This window comes from Echinops telfairi, unplaced genomic scaffold (genome assembly GCF_000313985.2).
Source record: "Echinops telfairi isolate 266 unplaced genomic scaffold, ASM31398v2 ScPeMD7_7469;HRSCAF=8507_1, whole genome shotgun sequence".
NCBI lineage: Eukaryota > Metazoa > Chordata > Mammalia > Afrosoricida > Tenrecidae > Echinops > Echinops telfairi.
The window spans coordinates 377,430-395,936 of NW_022111373.1; the positions used below are offsets into that span (position 1 = coordinate 377,430).

Here is an 18,507-nt window from a genome sequence, read left to right on the forward strand (position 1 = left end):
TTGTGCATGTTAGAATCAATGAAGCAGGCATTCTTTTAGCTCATTGAACAAAGTGGTTCATACCTCTATGACTCAACACCCATGTTCTAAAGTTAGACTCTGAACCCTCACAGCACAGCGATGGCATGTTAGCCCAGGCCTGGCTGGAGTCACAGCACACCCAGGGTACAGTGCCTATCAGCCTCCTCCTGAGCCCTCGGAGAGAAGTGAGTCCACTGCACAAGCACAAACGTGGGGTGAGGATGTGCCCACGCTCAACCATAAATTCCCTTAACTTTTATAGAACAGCATTAGTCTTTAGGGCTTCATACATCAATTGGCACCCCATTAAAGGCTGATTGTTCAGGACAGTCTTTATTTATAGGTGTGTTTCAACAAGGAAAGAAAACAATTCTCTCTCTCATGATTATATTGTTTTTCACTTGAAATCCTTACTAGATCTGCCTATAAAGAATTCTCTCAACCAATATAATGTTTGCTTGGTGCCCTTCTGAATAGACAGATATAGGGCCATAATTCATCATCCAGTCCTCTCTTAGACATCTTAGTTGGAGCATTTTTGTGCAGGTATTTTGGCAAACTTGTGTACATATCCCTGGAGGAAGTTTCTAGAAATGAAATTACTGAGGCAATTTGGGAGAGACTCATAGTGCCTAATTGCCCTCAAGGCATCATGCCAAATGGTGTCCTCCAGAAGCACAGCAGGGATTTTACATTTCAGGCCACAGGGCGTGGTGACAGGGCCCGCTCTGTGCAGCCTTTGCCCTGGATATCTTTACACACACAAGAATGTAGCTGAATCCTTTCTAGACTACTTGCTCTAGGGAGACACTGTTCTTAGTGTTGGACTCTCTGTGCAGCAGGCCCTGGTGGTGCTGTTGGGTAGGCACTGAACTGATAACACAAGGTTGGTGGTTCAAACCTACCAGCCAACTCCTCGGGAAAAAGATGAGACCATCTTGCCACCGAAGCCACTGTAAGTTGACATCAACTCATCAGCACTGGATGGATAGTAGGCACGATTTTTACCACCAGTATCAGTGAGGAAATTGGTACACAGAAATATTGAGTGACTTGCCCAGAGCCTCACAGCTAGCAGGCAATGGGGGTCAGGAATCACAACCTCATCACTTGCTGCGTTACTTCTTCCAAAGAAACTTCTTTTTATATTTTTGCTATTAAAAAAAGGACACAATAATCCCTTTATTTAATGGCCTCTCAATCAGATAAAAATATTTGGGCACATTGACATTTAATGAGGGGAAGGACAAATTACCACTCTGAGGCACTGCACCACAGTGTTCACTGCAATGTGCTGTTTGTTCCCAAGAGTATTCGATAAGGAAGTGCAATAAACCCAATGCGAACCATTCTGAGCAACCAACTCATCTTTAAAAGAGAAAAGAAAACGCCAGAACTTCAGCAAACAAGCACAGTAAACTAACGAGAAAGTAAATTGCATTTCCATGGAAAACGTTTATCAAAAACAATTCAAATGAAATTCAAACAGTCTTTATCACTTTGATAAATTTCAAACCACTCTCCTTAAGCAATCAGTCAATATAAATATATTCTTGGTTTGCTGAATGCTCTCCAGCATCTCAAACACCTCCAGTATTTACAAGGCAGCATTCTGAATCGAACAAATTAGGGAAAAAGAATACCCACTACTCCTTCCCTAGGGGTGGCATGCATGTCCCACTCTTCATTTGCAAGTTCCACTATCTTGTATTTGACATGCTGTGGTTCTAACTCCTCCTGCTCTGCAGCCTCCTCATGAAACATGGGCATCTGGGTCTGTGGCTGTCTTGGTCCCTAAGTAGTACTCCATCCCCACCAACCACCACCCTTGGTTGAGTTCCCAGTTGAGTGGGCAGAGCCACAGCAAATGTCAGGCCCTAAGGATTTGGAAAGAGAATCTCCCCGTGGAAAACCCTTGGAAACATTGCATATACTTTCTCACACTGCCCAATGAGCACAAGGCCCTCCAATACAGAGAAAACAACGGCCAAGCCAATGACCAAAGCATTTCCCTCTGACAGGTCCATGAAACACACGCGTGCCTCAGGAATGGGGAAAACAGACCCCAGAATTCAGAGGGTACATGAGGGTGAGCTCAACCAAATTTGGCATTTTGTCTAAATTCTGCCCCTGACTGTGGCAGATGACATCAGAGGTGCTGGGAGCTGCAGGGAAGGGCTGGCCTATCAAGAGCAAGAGGTTCCCTCTCCACCAGTCACAGTGGCTCCCATGCCAAGGCTGGGTACCAGCGAGATGAGGCAACTGCCCTTGGTGCGGTAGGTGGGCGAGAGTATAAAGGAGCTGGCATACTAAACACCAAACTAGTTGGTCCAGCAGATCTGTGCAGGCAGCTGCCTATCTCCTCCCTTCATCCATTCTCCCTAGAACACACACTGTAAAAAAATTAAAAAATCAGAGGAATTGTGCATAATAGCCCCTGCCCTATTAATTATTTATTTGACAGTTCTAAGCAAGCCGGTGACAGAACATTAGAGAAACACACCAGGTAGACCTCTGAAATTCAGATGCTCGGGAAACAACACAACGTCCTCCCCGAGAGAACCGTTCCATGTTTTTATTTGCTAAATGGAAACTGTCTAAACTCCTTTCCATCAAGCCAACCCTCTCTGATACTCTCCGGAATTTGCATAAAAATGGAACACTCTCTCCAGACAAGAGTGTATATGTTAAAAATAATTTGGTTTCTCTTCCATTCTTCTATTTTATGTCTCACACACCCTAACGATGCTGTCTGAGTCCCACTCAATGCCCTTTTGTCTGATTTGAAGAAGGAAGCACGAGAGACACTGATCCTATTACATTTAGTTTCCTGTAAGAAAGCCCCAAACTCCCTTGAGACCAAGACAGACAAGCTAATCACAAGGAGGGAGGTTAGGGGTATAGCACTGATCTGGAGGGGCTTTGCATTTAGATTTCAGAAATGGTTGTTTGCTTAAAGTGTGCTGTGAAGGTGGAGTGCTGTTCTCAAAACCAATGTGAAAGAATAATTCAGTACTTCATGGGGAAAAACAACAGAAGGCCAAGATTTCCCAAAAAAAGCCATTGCTGCATTTTTGGCACCTGCAAAGATGTGCTTGCAAATGGGTTTTTGTTTTAAAGCACCACCACCTGCAATTTGGCAGCCCTGCAGCACAGATCACCCACCCCCTTCTCCTTGTACTTTATGGGAGGTGGGGTCCCCGTTTTCACCAGCAAAGCCAAAGTGTCTGGTCCCACAGTGAGTAGGCCAGACAGGGAAAGCATTGATATGCGGAGCACACTGGCACCCTTATATAGGTCACTGCTGGAGGACTGCATCCATGTGCTGAACCCCCGTTTCTGTTTCAAGCCCCACTGCCATCTCCTCCCTTCCAGCCTGTGGTTCCCTGGGGTGACAGTACTTTCAACCCTGCAAGTACCCAGCCGCTGACTCTGCCCATAGCCACTTCCTGAGAGCGAGCAGTGTGGCCAGCCAAAGGGCAGCAGTGGCCCATTAAATGGAGAATGCATTACATTAATCAGCTCAAAGGAGATGGGACGGAAATTTATCTCTGTGTGATAAACACTATGAATTACACTTGACAGGCATTTTCTATATGAATGCAATTTACTATGTTATTACAAGTTTATGTTTATATAATGAAATCAACTGTTTTTGTGAGGTGAATTACCCAGATTTATTTTTTTTCCAAGTTCATAATTAAATGGCACTTAAATATTCCCTCCCTGTTTCCTATCTGTGTACCATGCAGACAGAAGTGTCTGGGAAAGAAGGCAGTTAAACTGATCATTTCTGAGGGAGGGAGAAAACAAGGCTTTCTAAGAAGGGAAACCTTACTTTTAAAAAGAAGCTAGAAGGGATGCTGTCTCCCCCTGGACATTCCCAGCCTCCACGAGGACACAGCAAGCAGCTCATTCGAATTTACAAACAGTGGGGAGCAAAGGGGTGGCACCTCAGAACTGCACAGGCCACAGATGCTGGCTCTAACCCCACCCAAACCGAATCAAAACCAAACCCACTGCCAGCAAGTCGATTCCACCCAAAACAGCCCTATAGGGCAGGCAGAACTGCCCAGGGGGCTGAATCTTTATGGAAGCAGACTGCCCCTATCTGCCTCCCACAGAGCAGCAGGTGCTGGCAGTTCCTGGCCCAGCGCTTGGCCACTGGGCCACAAGAAAGAACTACCCCCTAGGCAGAAAAGGAAGAAACGGCTCGAGCGTGCTTCAAACCACACACTGCTGTCAGGAAATCAGGAACCGCTGCAATTCCACTTCAGTGCTAAGACCGAATTTTGTTCTTGCTTTAATGAAAATGAAAACCCACACATTCCATTATTGCGACAATACTTTACCTGCCCAGACCTGCCCAGGACATTATGATTGTCCCTTTAGTGTAAGTTAGTGGAAAGCAATTATGTACCTCCTCAGAGGCTTCTCGGGAACCACCTCATTACCTGAGACAGCCAAGAAGTCGTCAATGGAAGTAATGTCATCGACAGCATCAGTGAGAACACGGACTTGTTTTTCCCACTGTTCTTTGAAAAGGTCCATGTTCTCCTGGGCCAGTTTACTCTGTGGTTTTGCCGCTAACGCCAATGCAGCATTGATAACCTGCAAAAGATATTACCGTCCATTGTTTACCTCTTTCTTAATCACACAAAGGTGGAGAGAGTGAGCGCCAGTCAGCAAGATGGGACAATGCAGTCCGGAGTGGCCACTGCGTTGTCTCACCTGCGTCTCACGAGGGCACGGCCCGCTCTACTACAAGCCCCAAAAGGGCATCATGTTTTACTTCTGAGACCGTCAAAACACCTTTAATCCCTCTGTCCTTCAACAGTAACTCTTGACAAACATCCTCAAATATATGTACTTATATGCAATTACAATGATAAATGACATCAAACTGACTAACCTGTTCATTCCTTTAAACTACCCATGCAATTAAACATAGGTAGAAAACATTATTCCACAGATTTAAATATTCCAATTCCAAAGGCAGCCATTTTTACCTTTAAACAAAAATTAAGGCTCAACTGTCATAATAAATTGAACGTAGTGTATAATTTTTTAAAAAAACATGGTAAGTTCTATAAAGATGTAACCCACATCCTATACAATTCACCCATTAAGTATACAATTCCAAGTACTTTCTGTGTTGGATAAATTCAGAGTTGTGCAATTCTCACAATTATCAATTTAGGAATTCATTCTTTCTCTCCACACACACATACACCCCACCCCTAAAAATCAAAAGAGCCTTACACTCATTCCCCATGTCCTCCCTCAACTGCCTTATACTCCAGCTGTTTTTCTCTCTGAATTTGCCTTTTCTGAACATTTCATAAAAATGGAATTTTGTAATGGTCTGTCGTAGCTAGCTTCTTTCACATAACAAAGTTTGAGGCAAAGTTCAATCACATTGTAAGCATGGATTGATACTTAGCAGTTGATGGACATTTTAATTGTTTCTAATTGTTGGCTATGATGAATGTGTTGCTATGAACAGTTCTGTGCATGATTTTGTGTTTTCATTGCTCTTGGGTAGACATCGAGCACTGGAATTGCCGGGTCACGTGGTGACTCTCTTTGCCAGCCTGGCTAAGCCATTTTACATTTCCATGAGCAAGCATGGTGGCTCCAACCTCCCCACGTCCGCTGCAAACCCCCCCCACCCCACCCCCCGCCACCACAGCCACCCTTTTTTGTTTTGTTTCATTATACCCATCCCAGGGGATATAAGGTTGTGTATCATTGTGATTTTGATTCCAATGCTTATGATGTTAACCATCTTTCAAATGTGCTTACTGGACATTGTAGATCTTGTTTGAAGAATGTCTATTCAGATCCTTTAAAATAGCTGGTGGATGAGTGAATAATCAGAGTAGAAAAATGAAGGAGTCATTAATCAGCAATCTAGATAAGCAAGTGTTTGTGAGTTATTGAGGAAAATGTGTTTATAATGGAACTTGGAAACAAATAAGGACCAGAAGTCGTGGAGAGATCTAGAGGAGCCAGAAGCACAGCTGCGATTACAGCATGCAAACCTGAGCTAGGAGTTGCGATGACATTTGAGGTGTTACAGATTTTATGCAAGCCAGCAGTCCATGTATCTATTTCACAAACTCCTAGATACATACAGAGAACGTTGTTAATAACTTGGCTCCAAAGACTCAAGCTTATCACCAGACTAAGAAAGACTCAAACCCACTGGACTGGTGTCACTGCTCCTCCTCTAACCTAAAGACATGAACACTGGCAGTCTAAACATAATCAGTAATTTACAGGAGGAGGCACCAGGCCTTTCTTAATTTTTAATAGCCTATTACTCTCAAGGGTATCCCAGTCCCCTCCTCTAGCCTTGGACTTTATTATTTACAATCCTTGGATCACACTGGGTGGTTTGCTTCTTCTGTGTGGACTTAGGTAGCTGCTTGTTTTAAGACAAGCCTGTAAGACCCCAGAGGCTACTCTTTTTGATAGCTGGGCACCATTGGATCTTCTTGCCCCACTTTGCTACAGCACCCACATCTTCAGTGATCTTTCCTGAGGGCTACTGTTGAGTAGGGCCATGGACAATAAATTAAAAATGTTTTACTGTGTTTCATATTCTGAATGAGCTGAAGGCTCATTAGATGGCATCCATTTCTTCTTGGCAGTTATTTCTCACCGGGATTCTTCACCATTATGGACTATTCTCTTTATTAATTCATTCATTAACTCACTTATGTATTAATACATTAGAGTAGAGCTAGGCTTTGTAAAAATATCTGGCTGGAAATATGTGTCCTAAGAGAGCCAAGTAAACACGGGCAGTGGATTAATTTTATGTTTAAAATTATAAGATAATTTTCCACCATAAAGAGAAAATTGCTTTCACTGTTCTATAATATATCTTATTTCATAAAATATAATAGGGGGGAAACTCCACAAAGTTTCTCATTTTGATTATAAAATTATTCACAGACACAAAGCCATCTTAACAAATGTCAAAAAACAATTTTTCTTCCCCCAAGACCATTTTATTGGGAGCTAAATCACATCATTCCATAGTTCAATCACATCAAGCAGTATTGCACAACTGCTGCCACAATCAGTGTAAAAATATTCTCATCCTTCGTAAACACCTTGATGTCAGCTCCCCTAACCTCCCCTTCTCCACTGTAACCCCCAGGAACCTTTATTCCACTTTTCTCTATAGGCTCATCAATCCTGGGTTTTATATACTGGAAAGCAGAGAAAACTCAAAAGGTTTACCCACAATGACAAAATACATCAGAGATAAACCCTAATATGAAGGGCAGAGGGGTAAAAAACATAGAAAATGTTGAAAATCAGAGGGGGACTCAAGTGACAGGGTTTAAATCGTTCAAGTCAGGTTTCTACCCACTCTGTTTCCAGTTCTTATCTGTACCAATGCACATCCTCTGGTCTAGTCAGCTTGTAATAAATGGCTTTTAAAGAGTTGTGCAATTGACAAAATTTGAATAGTCCTTCCTGATGACTCTAGTAAATTATTTGAAATATATTTCCTTAACATAGTATCTAAAACATTCATCCATATGATACTAGTGAACCACTGGAATTATTTCCCTAACATTTTTTACTGGAATATTTCCTGTAGCAATTATCTACACAATATTGTAATTTTTTTTAAACTCATGAAATATGTTGAAGGGGTACATCAAGAAAAGCTACTGGAAAGGATACAACAAAATTATTTTTGAATGCAGATAATCTTTACCTAGGAAGCTGATCAAATGAATGTATTCAGGATTATTAAGAGTTCATTAGGTTAGCTAGAGTCAATATAACCATGTATTTTTTAAAACAATAACTTTCTTTTAGACCAGGAAGGGGGGGAAAAAACCCTCAAACTAGACTATAAAATGGGGAAAGATGTTTGTGCTTCACAAAAGCAATTAATCTGGCATACATAAAAGGATTAAATTTTTTAAGAAAAGTACAGACTTGAAATTTTTAAAGGAGCTTTCTGAGATCTTGAAGAAAAAAAGAAAAAATAAGAAAGTGGAGAAGAAGAAAAAAGAAGAAAGCCCCAAATAAGCAGAAACACCCTGCATTTTTAGGGATAGAAAAATTGAATACTTTAAAAATGTTATATTCTCAACAAATTAATTTTTAAGCATATTGCATTTCTTCCCAAATCCTGACAAACACATCTTTGGCAGGTGTGGGAAAACACTGACACATTTATTCACAAATTATCCCAGAACAATAAAGGATGCAGGGCAGTAAAAAAAATTATTGGGATTTTTCAAAGAGTAAGCCTAATGAAGAAAGATGGGCAAGATGCAATATAAAAATATAGTAATTAAAACAGAAACAAATTTTGCTGCTATATGCTGGTTAGTCAGTTTCTAGAAACCCCACAAACAACTGCCTGGGCCGGCACCATCCTCCACACCCAGGAGTTATGTTTGAGCCCCTGTTGCAGCCACTGTGTCCGTCCAACACATCGAGGGTCTGCTTGGTTTGAGGAATCTTTGCCAAGCATGATCCTTCTCCAGGGAAGGGTTCCCCTCCGCCCTTCTGAAGAGCGTTCTGGCCATCTTCCTTCCGAGAGCGGCTCTGGCACACCAGGATCCAGTAAAAGGCACCAGTTCTTCAGTCTGCCTTATTCGCTGTCTAGGGTTCATGTGCGCATGGGGTGACAGAATACTAGAGGTGGCGCCATGTGTCTTTTAGTCCTCAAAGTGACACCTTCGTTCTTTAACGCTTTAAAGAAGTCTTCTGTAGAAAATTTGCTCAGTATAGTATGTCTTTTGATGAATGGTCCATGGTGTTGATTGCAGGTCCAAGTAAAATGAAATACTTGACACTTTCCATCTTATTTCCATTTATGATGTTGCTTGTTGGTCCACTTGTGAGGACTTTTTTTCCCTTTATAACAAAAGAGGTGTAATTTATCCTAGAGGTTCAGCAAGCAAGACTATGTCACCTGCATACTGGAGGAGGTTAATAGTCTCCCTCCACTTTTTTTTTTAATCGTTTTATTAGGGGCTCATACAACTCTTATCACAATCCATACATACATTGTGTAAAGCACATTTGTACATTCATTGCCCTCATCACTCTCAAAACATTTGCTCTCCACCTAAGCCCCAGGCATCAGCTCATTTTGTGCCCCTCCCTCCCCCGCCCTCCCTTATGTACCCTTGATCATTTATAAATTATTATTTTGTCATATCTTGCCCCGTCCGACGTCTCCCTTAACCCATTTTTCTGTTGTCTGTCCCCCCAGGGAGGAGATCACATGTTGATTCTTGTAATCAGTTCCCCTTTTCCAACCCAACCTCTCTCTACCCTCCCAGTATCGCCACTCACACCATTGATCCTGAAGGGATCATCTGCCCTGGATTCCCTGTATTTCCAGTTCCTATTTGTACCAGTGTACATCCTCTGGTCTACCTAGATTTGTATAAAGTGGGGGAGGAGGAAGCATTTAGGAACTAAAGGAAAGTTGTAGGTTTCATCATTGCTACATCGCACCCTGACTGGCTCGTCTCGTTTCCTCCCCGAGACTCCTCTGCAAGGGGATCTCCAGTGGCCTACTAATGGGCTTTGGGTCTCCACTCAGCACTCCCCCACTCATTCACTATGATAAGATTTTTTGTTCTGATGATGCCTGATACCTGATCCCTTCGACACCTCGTGATCGCACAGGCTGGTGTGCTTCTTCCAAGTGGGCTTTGTTGCTTCTCAGCTAGATGGCGGCTTGTTTACCTTCAAGCCTTTAAGACCCCAGACAGTATATCGGGCACCATCAGCTTTCTTCGTCACATTTTCTTATGAAAGAGCTAGGAGGCAAAGGGCATTTATAGAGGTCATTTGCAAATATATTTATATATGCGGATGGGTAAATAGATCTACGTGCTTATACTTATAGTTTAGTATTAAGGTAGCAGAAGGACATTGGGCCTCCACTCAAGTACTCCCTCAATGCAAGAATACTTTCTTCTATTAAATTGGCATTCTATGATGCTCCCTCCACTTGTGATGCCACGTTTTTCTTCGTACACGTCACCTTCTCATCTTATTCATCAGCATACAGATGGACTAAGTACAGAGAACAGACAAGGCCTGACACGTAACATTCACTCATTTAATGGAAGTGTAACTTTCATGATTTTGAAGCACAGAGTCCTCTGGTTCTGCTAGAATGACAGCCCCCTGGTCGTTGTAAAGGTTTCATATGAGTACAAATTAAGTGTTCTGAAATTCCACTCTTTGCTATTTTATCTGTACTTTACTTTGATCCACACAGTTGAAAGCCTTTGCGCAGTCAATAAAATACAAGTAAACATTTTTTTCTGGTATTCTCTGTGTTTAGTCAAGACCCATCTGATGTCAGCAATGACATCCTGGTTCCCTGTCCTCTTCTGAATCCACACTGAATCTCTGGCAGCTCCCTAGTGAAGTATAACTGCACCTGTATATTAACACTCCTCAGCAAAATTTTAATTGCATTTGATATTAATGATACTTTGGGATTATCTTTGCTTTCTGTTAGATCGCTTCTCATTGGCCTGGGCACAAATATACCGTTATATACTCATGTATAATCCAAGTTTTCCAGCACACTTTTAATGAGGTTTTTGTGATAAAATTAGGTGCCTTGGCTCATACTCAGGTCGGCTTATACTCAAGTACATACAGGTAGATCTCTTACAATCAGCTGATCCGGTAACTCTGCATATTCCTTTTTAACTTCTGATGCTTCCTGCCACTGTTTTGTCTCTAAAATCCTTCAATATTGCAACTTTTTTCCTTCATCAGTTCTTTCTTTCACGGCTTGAGAAACGCCAAGCTTATTCTTCCAGTACTTTACTTCATCTCCTCAAACCACCCTTAGAAGTCTTCCCTTGAACTCTTTTTCTTCATTTCTCCCTTTCTCTTCTGATAGCCACTTTGGTCTTTTATTTCCTGTATTTTTAATTATTTTTGCTTTTTCACATTATATCACTTCACCACCCATCTGGTCTTCGGTCATTAGTTCTCAAAGCACCAAATCCATTGCTGAGATGGTCTCTAAATTCAAGTAAGACATCACCAGGTGGCATTTTTTACTCTCTTGTACTGTTCTTCTGCTTCAACCTAAACTTGCACATGAACAGGTTGTTCCACAGACGGCCTCTGGTCGTATTTTAACTGATATTTGAGCTTCTCCATTGTCTCTTTCCATAAACGTAATCAATTTGATTCATGTGTTCCATCTGATGAGGTCCACGTGTACAGTCGCCATGATGTGGTTGGAGGAAAGGGAAAAAAAAAAAAAGCAACGAAGATTTGTTGGTCTTACAAAAGCCTACCACGCAGTCTTTAGCTTTGTTTCTATCACCGCATGTTTCAACTTGGGATCCTTGCCTCCAGCTTTCACATTCCAGTCATCAATTAACGTATTTTAATTCCTTTTGGTCTTAGTGGTTGGCATGTTAACTTAAATAATAATCAAATTAACTGGTCTGCCTTATAGGTGCATGGATACTGCCTTCTCACCAATGGTGCTGGTACTTCTGATAGATCTGGAAATGTTCTTCCTGACAAGGAGTGTCATACCGCTCCTCTTCGATTGGCCATTTCAGGGACAGACTACCATATGAGGAAACCATGTGGTTGCTTGATTAAAAATGGCAATCTCAGTTCATTGTAGCTTACTAATGCCTAGGATATTGATCTTTATGCATTCTACTTTTATTTTGCTGATTTATGACGTTCCTAGATTCATACTTCATACATTCCATATTCCAATAATGTTTGCAGCCATTTCCTCTCATTTTGAGTGGAGGGAAAATAATTTAGTGTATGATCAAAGTGGCATCACAAACCAGTAAGAAATGGACTATTTAGTATATGTTGGTGCCTTTGTTTTCTCCCCACAATCAATTTTAGAACATTTACTTCTTTCTTCTCACTGTTGGCTTCCCCACCTCTCCCGGTACATTTTTTACATGAGATATTTAAGGGAGAATAATAAAGTTATAGCTTCAATCCATAATTACATGCATTAAGATATATAACAAATCAAATTAGAAATAACAAAGCTAGAAGTATGCAGTTATTTAGCAAACCTTTTAGAAACAAAAATTCTTCAGTCTAGAAAAAATTCCATTTCCAAATAATAATGGAAGAAATCAGTTTATAGATTGATTCTACTTTTGTACTCATGCATGTGTCTAAGAAATTAAATAAATGTTAGGTGAATCAGTTAAAAACACTAACAAAATACCAATAGAAAAGTCAGAGAGAAAAAATAAGAACAGTTTGCCTAACTAAGGTGAAGTACAAATTACTAGGAGGCAAAAAGGGAAGAGTTCATTCATTTGTAATCAAGGAGATGCAAATTAATTAGTAACTTTTACTCACAAAATTTGCAAAAAGCAAAGAAACAAAAATTAGGCACTATTCTATTGAATGGCAACTTTTAAAAAGCATCGCTGGTTAGAAGCTCAGTTGTGTTGACTATATAAAGTGGTGTCGAGGGCATCTTAGTCTTGTCTTTGCCATTAAGCAAGATGGTAGATTTTGAGGGTTTTGTATGTATTCCTATCAGATTCAAGAAGTTCTCGTTTGTGCAGCGACTGCAGTGTTTTTATCACACTGAATGTTGGATTTAACAAGCACATTTTCTGTTTCATTCCCATCATTCCGGCTATTCTCCCTCTGCCCCTTGCTTGTCCTGTCTTCTTCCATCAGTGCTAAGAGTACCAGGCTCCATGCTAGACACTGCTTTCTCTCCTCTTTCTATAACCACCCCCACCACCCACAGGCAGTGCCATCACGTCTCTAGATTTTATTACTAGCCATTTGTGAAACACTCCCACATCTCTCCAGAAACCACTCATTCTGACTTTCAAATCACGTAACAGCTACACATCCAATAGCCCTCTTTGGAAGTCGCAGATATTTTCATTTCGCATGCCCAAAATAAAACTCACGATTTCCTACCCTTACATGCTCCCCCACCAGTGTTGGACATTTGTGAATGACATGTTCTTAGAAATCCAGTTGCTTTTGCCAGAAACAAAGGAATCTAGCAAGATCTTCTTCAGGAGTCATACTGATTCCTCCTTTAGATCCTGTCTCCCTCTCCACTTCTCTTCTGTCCCACCAGCATCTTTCCTGTGGGCTGCTACAACAGCTACTACAGCAGCTTCCTAACGGCTTCTACTCATGCTCCACAATGCAGACGGGCTGACTTTCCAACTACCTGATAAAATGAATAAAACAGATCCACAGAAAGGAACATCGCATGAATTGCTTTGAAATTGAATACCGTATGAAAAAAATCAGTATTATTTACTTTCTAAGTACCTTTCATAGGAAATTACCAGAGGACATGCTCTATTAGAACTGGGAATAAAACAAGGAAGAAGTGAAACAAGAGATCCACTATGAGAAAGACCAGGGAAATTCTCAGTATAGTAGTGAAGCCCTAAGATTCAGCAAGTATACAGCAAGTCTGGGAAGCCACTTACCTCAATAGATGCAGACTTGATGGGATTTTTTTTTTCTTTTGGGGAGGGGCACTGTTTGACAGTACGGACACTACAATTCAAGGATAATATCGGGAAGAGATACTAATAGCAAGTGGAAATTTATTAACTCCATTGGGGGGGGGGGTGCTAAGAAAACAATTTAATCATGCCATATTACTCTGCTGTGAACAATATGAATTTTTATAGTATAATCAGTGAACAGTATCTGAAGCCAAAAAATGTTTACTGCTTAAGTCTGCTGTATTTCCCACTCTACCCCCTTGCTTTTCTTAGTCTAGCTTAGTCCATGGTTCCTCACTTGCATACCTGCTCAGTTATTTTATCTCCTCTTTTGTTGTACTTGCTTGGGAAATCCTTAGTCGTTGCTAAATCTAACTTTCAACTCATAATGGTGCTGCTAAACCTGGCTCAAAATAAACAAAGAAGCATAATCATGATGACTGGACCTCAAATTAAAATCCCTGCTCCCTCTGCTTCACGTGGAGCCGGTCATTCTTCCTCGCTCCACAAACCTGGAAACCTCCACCAGCACCTTCTCGTTGTACTTGTAACTCTGTTTCAACGTAAAGACAAATACAATCAAAGAGTCCCTCCACAGATACCAATCTCCATATCTGCCCATCCACTGCAGCGCTGCCACGCACCATCTTCCTTCCTGTGAACTTCGGATGCTCCTACCGAAGCTCCCATCCCAGCCCGACCCCTCCACTTATCCACTGGATTGCATTTCTCGTCTACCAAGTCTCTTCTCTCTCATATCAAAATTTACCTCTACTGGGTTGTTTTCATCAGCATTAAAACACACTACTAATCACTTCCATTCGAAGAAAGAAAGCACTCTCAACCTCATCTGTTTCCGAGCCATACCCACGTCTCCACAATCCTTACCACAGCTTGAAGTTGTCAGCTCACTGTAGTCAGCTCTCCTCGCCTGAAACGACGCCAGTCAGGCCAACTCCCCACCTCCACCCCCCAAACTCTACCTAGCCACCTCTGGTCCAAGGTGAACTATAACCTGTGGGTTGCCAAGTCCAATAATTAATTCTCAGTTCATGTTCTCCATTCATTTGATATGAATCAACACTTTCTGGAAACTTTTCCCCCTACTTGGCTTCTGAGATGTAACCAGCTTCAGGTCTTAAACATGGCTCAGTCTCCTTTGCGGAAGCCTGTTTTATCTCTCCAACCTCTAAATGGTCAGTTTCCAGACCTTTCTCTATATTTACTCTCTTGGTGATCTCATTTAGGTCTTAAGCACCACCCACCATTTACGTGCTAATGAATCTTATATTTACATATCTTGCTCAGGTTTCTTCCTTAAATTCTACTCTCCTGACTACCTCTCTACTTAACACCACCTCCTGGTTGTCTAATACTGTAGAGCAGAGTTGATTCTGACTCACAGCTGCCCAGTGGGCAGAGCCAAACTGCCCCATTGGGTCTGCTAAGCCATACTCTTTAGGGGAGCAGAAGGAGGTCAGGCCCTTTCTCCTCCAGAGCTGCTGGGGGGTTCAGACACCACCTTTTGCAACCATTGCACCACCAGGGCTCTTCTGGATGTCTAAGAGGCATCTGGAAATGCACATGCTAATAACTAAATAAACCAGTCTTCCTCATCAACATCAAGGGCACAAATGGCAATGCCATCCTTCCAAGTAGTTTTAAGCTCAAATCCCCCAAACTCAAGGGGGAAGCAGGCCACTTTCCTTCTGGAAGCACTGTTTCTTTGCCTTCTTCTGCCTTCCATCCTTTGCCTTCTCCAGCTCCTAGAGATTGCCTGCATTTCTTACCTCCTGGCAACATCACTGTTTGATAGACTCCTGCCACTGTCTTATCCAAACCTTGTGATTCCACTGGACCCATCCAGATAACCCATCAGTTTCTCATCTCAAGTTCCATAACTTGATCCCATCTAGAGAAATTCCTCCTGTAAGAGGAGGTAGCGTACCCATAGGTTCCAGGAATTCTAATGGAGACACCTTTGGGGGGGACATTACGCTACCTCGTAAAGGGTCGCTAGGAGTTGAAAAGGACTTGATGGCGTTGAGTTTGGTTTGAAAGGGTCTCTCTGTCTTGATCTTCACAGAAATGAAAGACAGCTTGTTAAAACCCAAGTCAGATCATGTCACTCCTCTACTCAACCCCTTCCAGGAGCTTCACAAGTCCTCTAGAGTACAAACCAAAACCTTCGTCACGGCCTTCTGTCCCCAAAGCCCTCGCCCTCGCTGCTCTCTGCACCGGGTGCGCACTGAGCCTATTCTAGCATTCCCCTCCCCTGTAACCATTCTGCTTAACACAGCCTATCAGGGGATGCTGCAGAAGTAGCGCTTTGAGGGAACCTCGAGCATTAAGTGCTATATTAACTAAGAAGAAAGGTGTCAAATCAATGATCCAATAAGCTTCTGACTTCAGAGATCAGAAAAGGAAGGGCAAATAAAACTCAAACCAAGCAAAAGGAAGGAAATGAATGAAGTTTTTAAAAGAGAGGAGAAAATAAATCAATGAATGGAAATGCTGGTTGTACAGTAAGATCAATAAAATTGATTTCTACTAGCCAGATTGATCAAGGGGGGAAAAAGGGAAAACAATACCACAAACAACAGAAGGACATCACCATAGATCCTGGAGGTGGACAATAAGGAGGTATTATGAAATTTACACCAGTAAGTCCAGTGCTGTAGATGATAATGGAAAAATTTCCTGAAAGATGAATTACCAAAGTGGATGCAGATAGCTAAATGCCCCCCCCCCCCACTTTTAGAGTGGCATTATTAAAAGCTTTCCCACACAGAAAATGCCAGGCTCAGATGGCTTCACTGGTAGAGTTCCCCAAACATGTGAAGAACCAGCACCAATTATACAAAGACTTCCAGAAAACAGAAGGGAGAAACATTTCCCAACTTTTATGACAAAGTTTCAACAAGCAAGAGATCTCACCGTCTGAGGTCTCTTACCTGCCGAAGGCCATCCTCAGCCGGACTTTTGGGGTGAGACGGGGACAGAGTGACAGCTCAGAAACTCGGAGTCAAAAGGCTCTTCCTCAGGTGAAATATTTTTTAAAAGAGATAGTCGTTCAATCTTGCAATGCAAGGTGCATGAGAGAGGGGTAGGCTTGGCGTGGCTCCTTTAAGGGTCATATGCTTCCTTGGCACCTAGAGGCCAGGCCTGGGTAGGTTGGTGTTTATCTGATTCTTGTCAAGTCTGCCATCCACAAAATGATCAGAGTTCTTACAAGCATGATAGGAGAAGCAATATATAAGATAAATGTGAGGTGGCAGAAGAAAGAATGAACCATTTCAGAAATTATTTCTCAATTTAGCTAGTGAGAAGGAAAAAAAGCAAAGAGAGAAAATGAAATGATGAAATGTAGATAAGCGGTGGCTTCAAGTACTTAATCCACCCCTCGAGTAGCTTTCCAAGAAAGGCCATGCATTAAAACCAGTCTAGATGAATTATTAACACACCGACATTGCATTAACTTAACTGTGCAATACCCATTTTTGCATAATGAACTTGGAAAAAATAAAATATTCAATTAGATCATCTCCGGAAGGCCCTCCTCTGATTTTAAAGAGTTGTAACTATCTGAAACCTGCTGGCAGGCTGGCCTCTGTGGTTTCATTTCTGGTTCTGGACAGCACCGAATGATTTTAAATTCAAGTATTTTATGCAGCAGACATAGACTTGGACACACTCATAAGCAATGCATAATGTCGTCCGGGACATCTGGGGCAGCATTTCAGGCCCTTCTCCCAAAGCCTGTATGACTGGGGCTCTCGACAGGTGGAGGCAGGTCCCTTTTTAATGAACAGAGCAAAATAATATGGCCACAAAGCGTGGGACAAGGCAGGGAGAGAGACGGTGGCTGCAGTTAACAGGAACAAACATAACGCTTGTGAGGATGGTGAAGAGCAGGCCGTGTTGTTCTGTTGTGCACAGGGTTGCCTACATCTCCAATTGTGATGGTAGTGAAGCCGCAATGAAACTGAGTGCCTTTATCCTCCAGCCCCCAAAACGACGTTTTCAGGTTTAAAAACCGCCCACATTTTCTCCTCTTGTTTGCTGCCTTCAAGTATGCTTCCAACTCATAGAAGCCCCAAGCCCAACAGAATAAGGTTGTGGGGACCCATGATGGCGTTTTCACGGCCTGATTTTCAGAAGCAGATCGCCAGGCCTTTCTTCCTAGTGCTTCAGTCTGTAACTGATGAAATCAGCTCAGCATCCCAGCAGCCCACAGGAAGACTCTAATGACAAACACCCATCAATGGCGTGCTAAAGCTGGGTCTCAGGAATGGAAGGTCAGATTCTACTGCTTTAAGCTCCTCTGGGTCCTCTTTTCCACACTTGATCTTAGCCAAAAGGCCAAGAAGCGGTCTTTGTCCTCTTCTCAACTTTAACTTCTCCCATATTTGGGGTTACTGTTGCTTAACTGCTGAACTTGGTAAATTTGGTATAGGTCAAAATGAAAAATGGGAATCAAAACTCATTTGGTGATGAAGCCACCTATCACTTCTCCCCATCAACTGTGGACAGAGACCATGAAAAGAGGCTCCAAGCAAAGCCCACAGGAGGGCAAGGGCAGGCCACAGGGCAGGGACAGGCACACAGCACCCTGGGCCGTGAGGCTCGTGAAACACCCTGGTGAACATGGACCCCAGACTGTGGGCAAATGCCAACAGTAACCTTACAGTAAACACATTTCAATACACAGTATTCCCAAACTTACAAAGGGTTTGGTGCCAACTGTTCCAGTGTAATTCCACTACAGTGAACCCTCGTTTATCGCGGTTAATCGGTTCTAGACCCTACCATGATAAATTAAATTCCGCAAAGTAGGATTCCTTATTAGTAAGTCAAATATTTTCATAGTTAGAGCATCGAGGACATGAAAAAACACCCTTTAGTCACCATTACACTCGTATTACCCAATTTATTAAACGAAAAAGGGAAAATACAGTAAAACATTTTGGAC

At 42.1% G+C, this 18,507-nt stretch overlaps 1 protein-coding gene across 2 annotated transcripts in view; it reads right to left on the bottom strand.

Annotated features, from left to right (window-relative positions):
* Positions 1–18,507, bottom strand: part of CTNNA1 (catenin alpha 1) — a 210,673-nt gene that overhangs the window by 15,164 nt on the left and 177,002 nt on the right. For both annotated transcript variants that reach the window (XM_004696649.4, XM_045284982.1), the window contains exon 11: positions 4,476–4,632. In XM_004696649.4, coding sequence (XP_004696706.1) covers positions 4,476–4,632 — 157 coding nt within the window. The remainder of the gene's footprint in view (positions 1–4,475; positions 4,633–18,507) is intronic.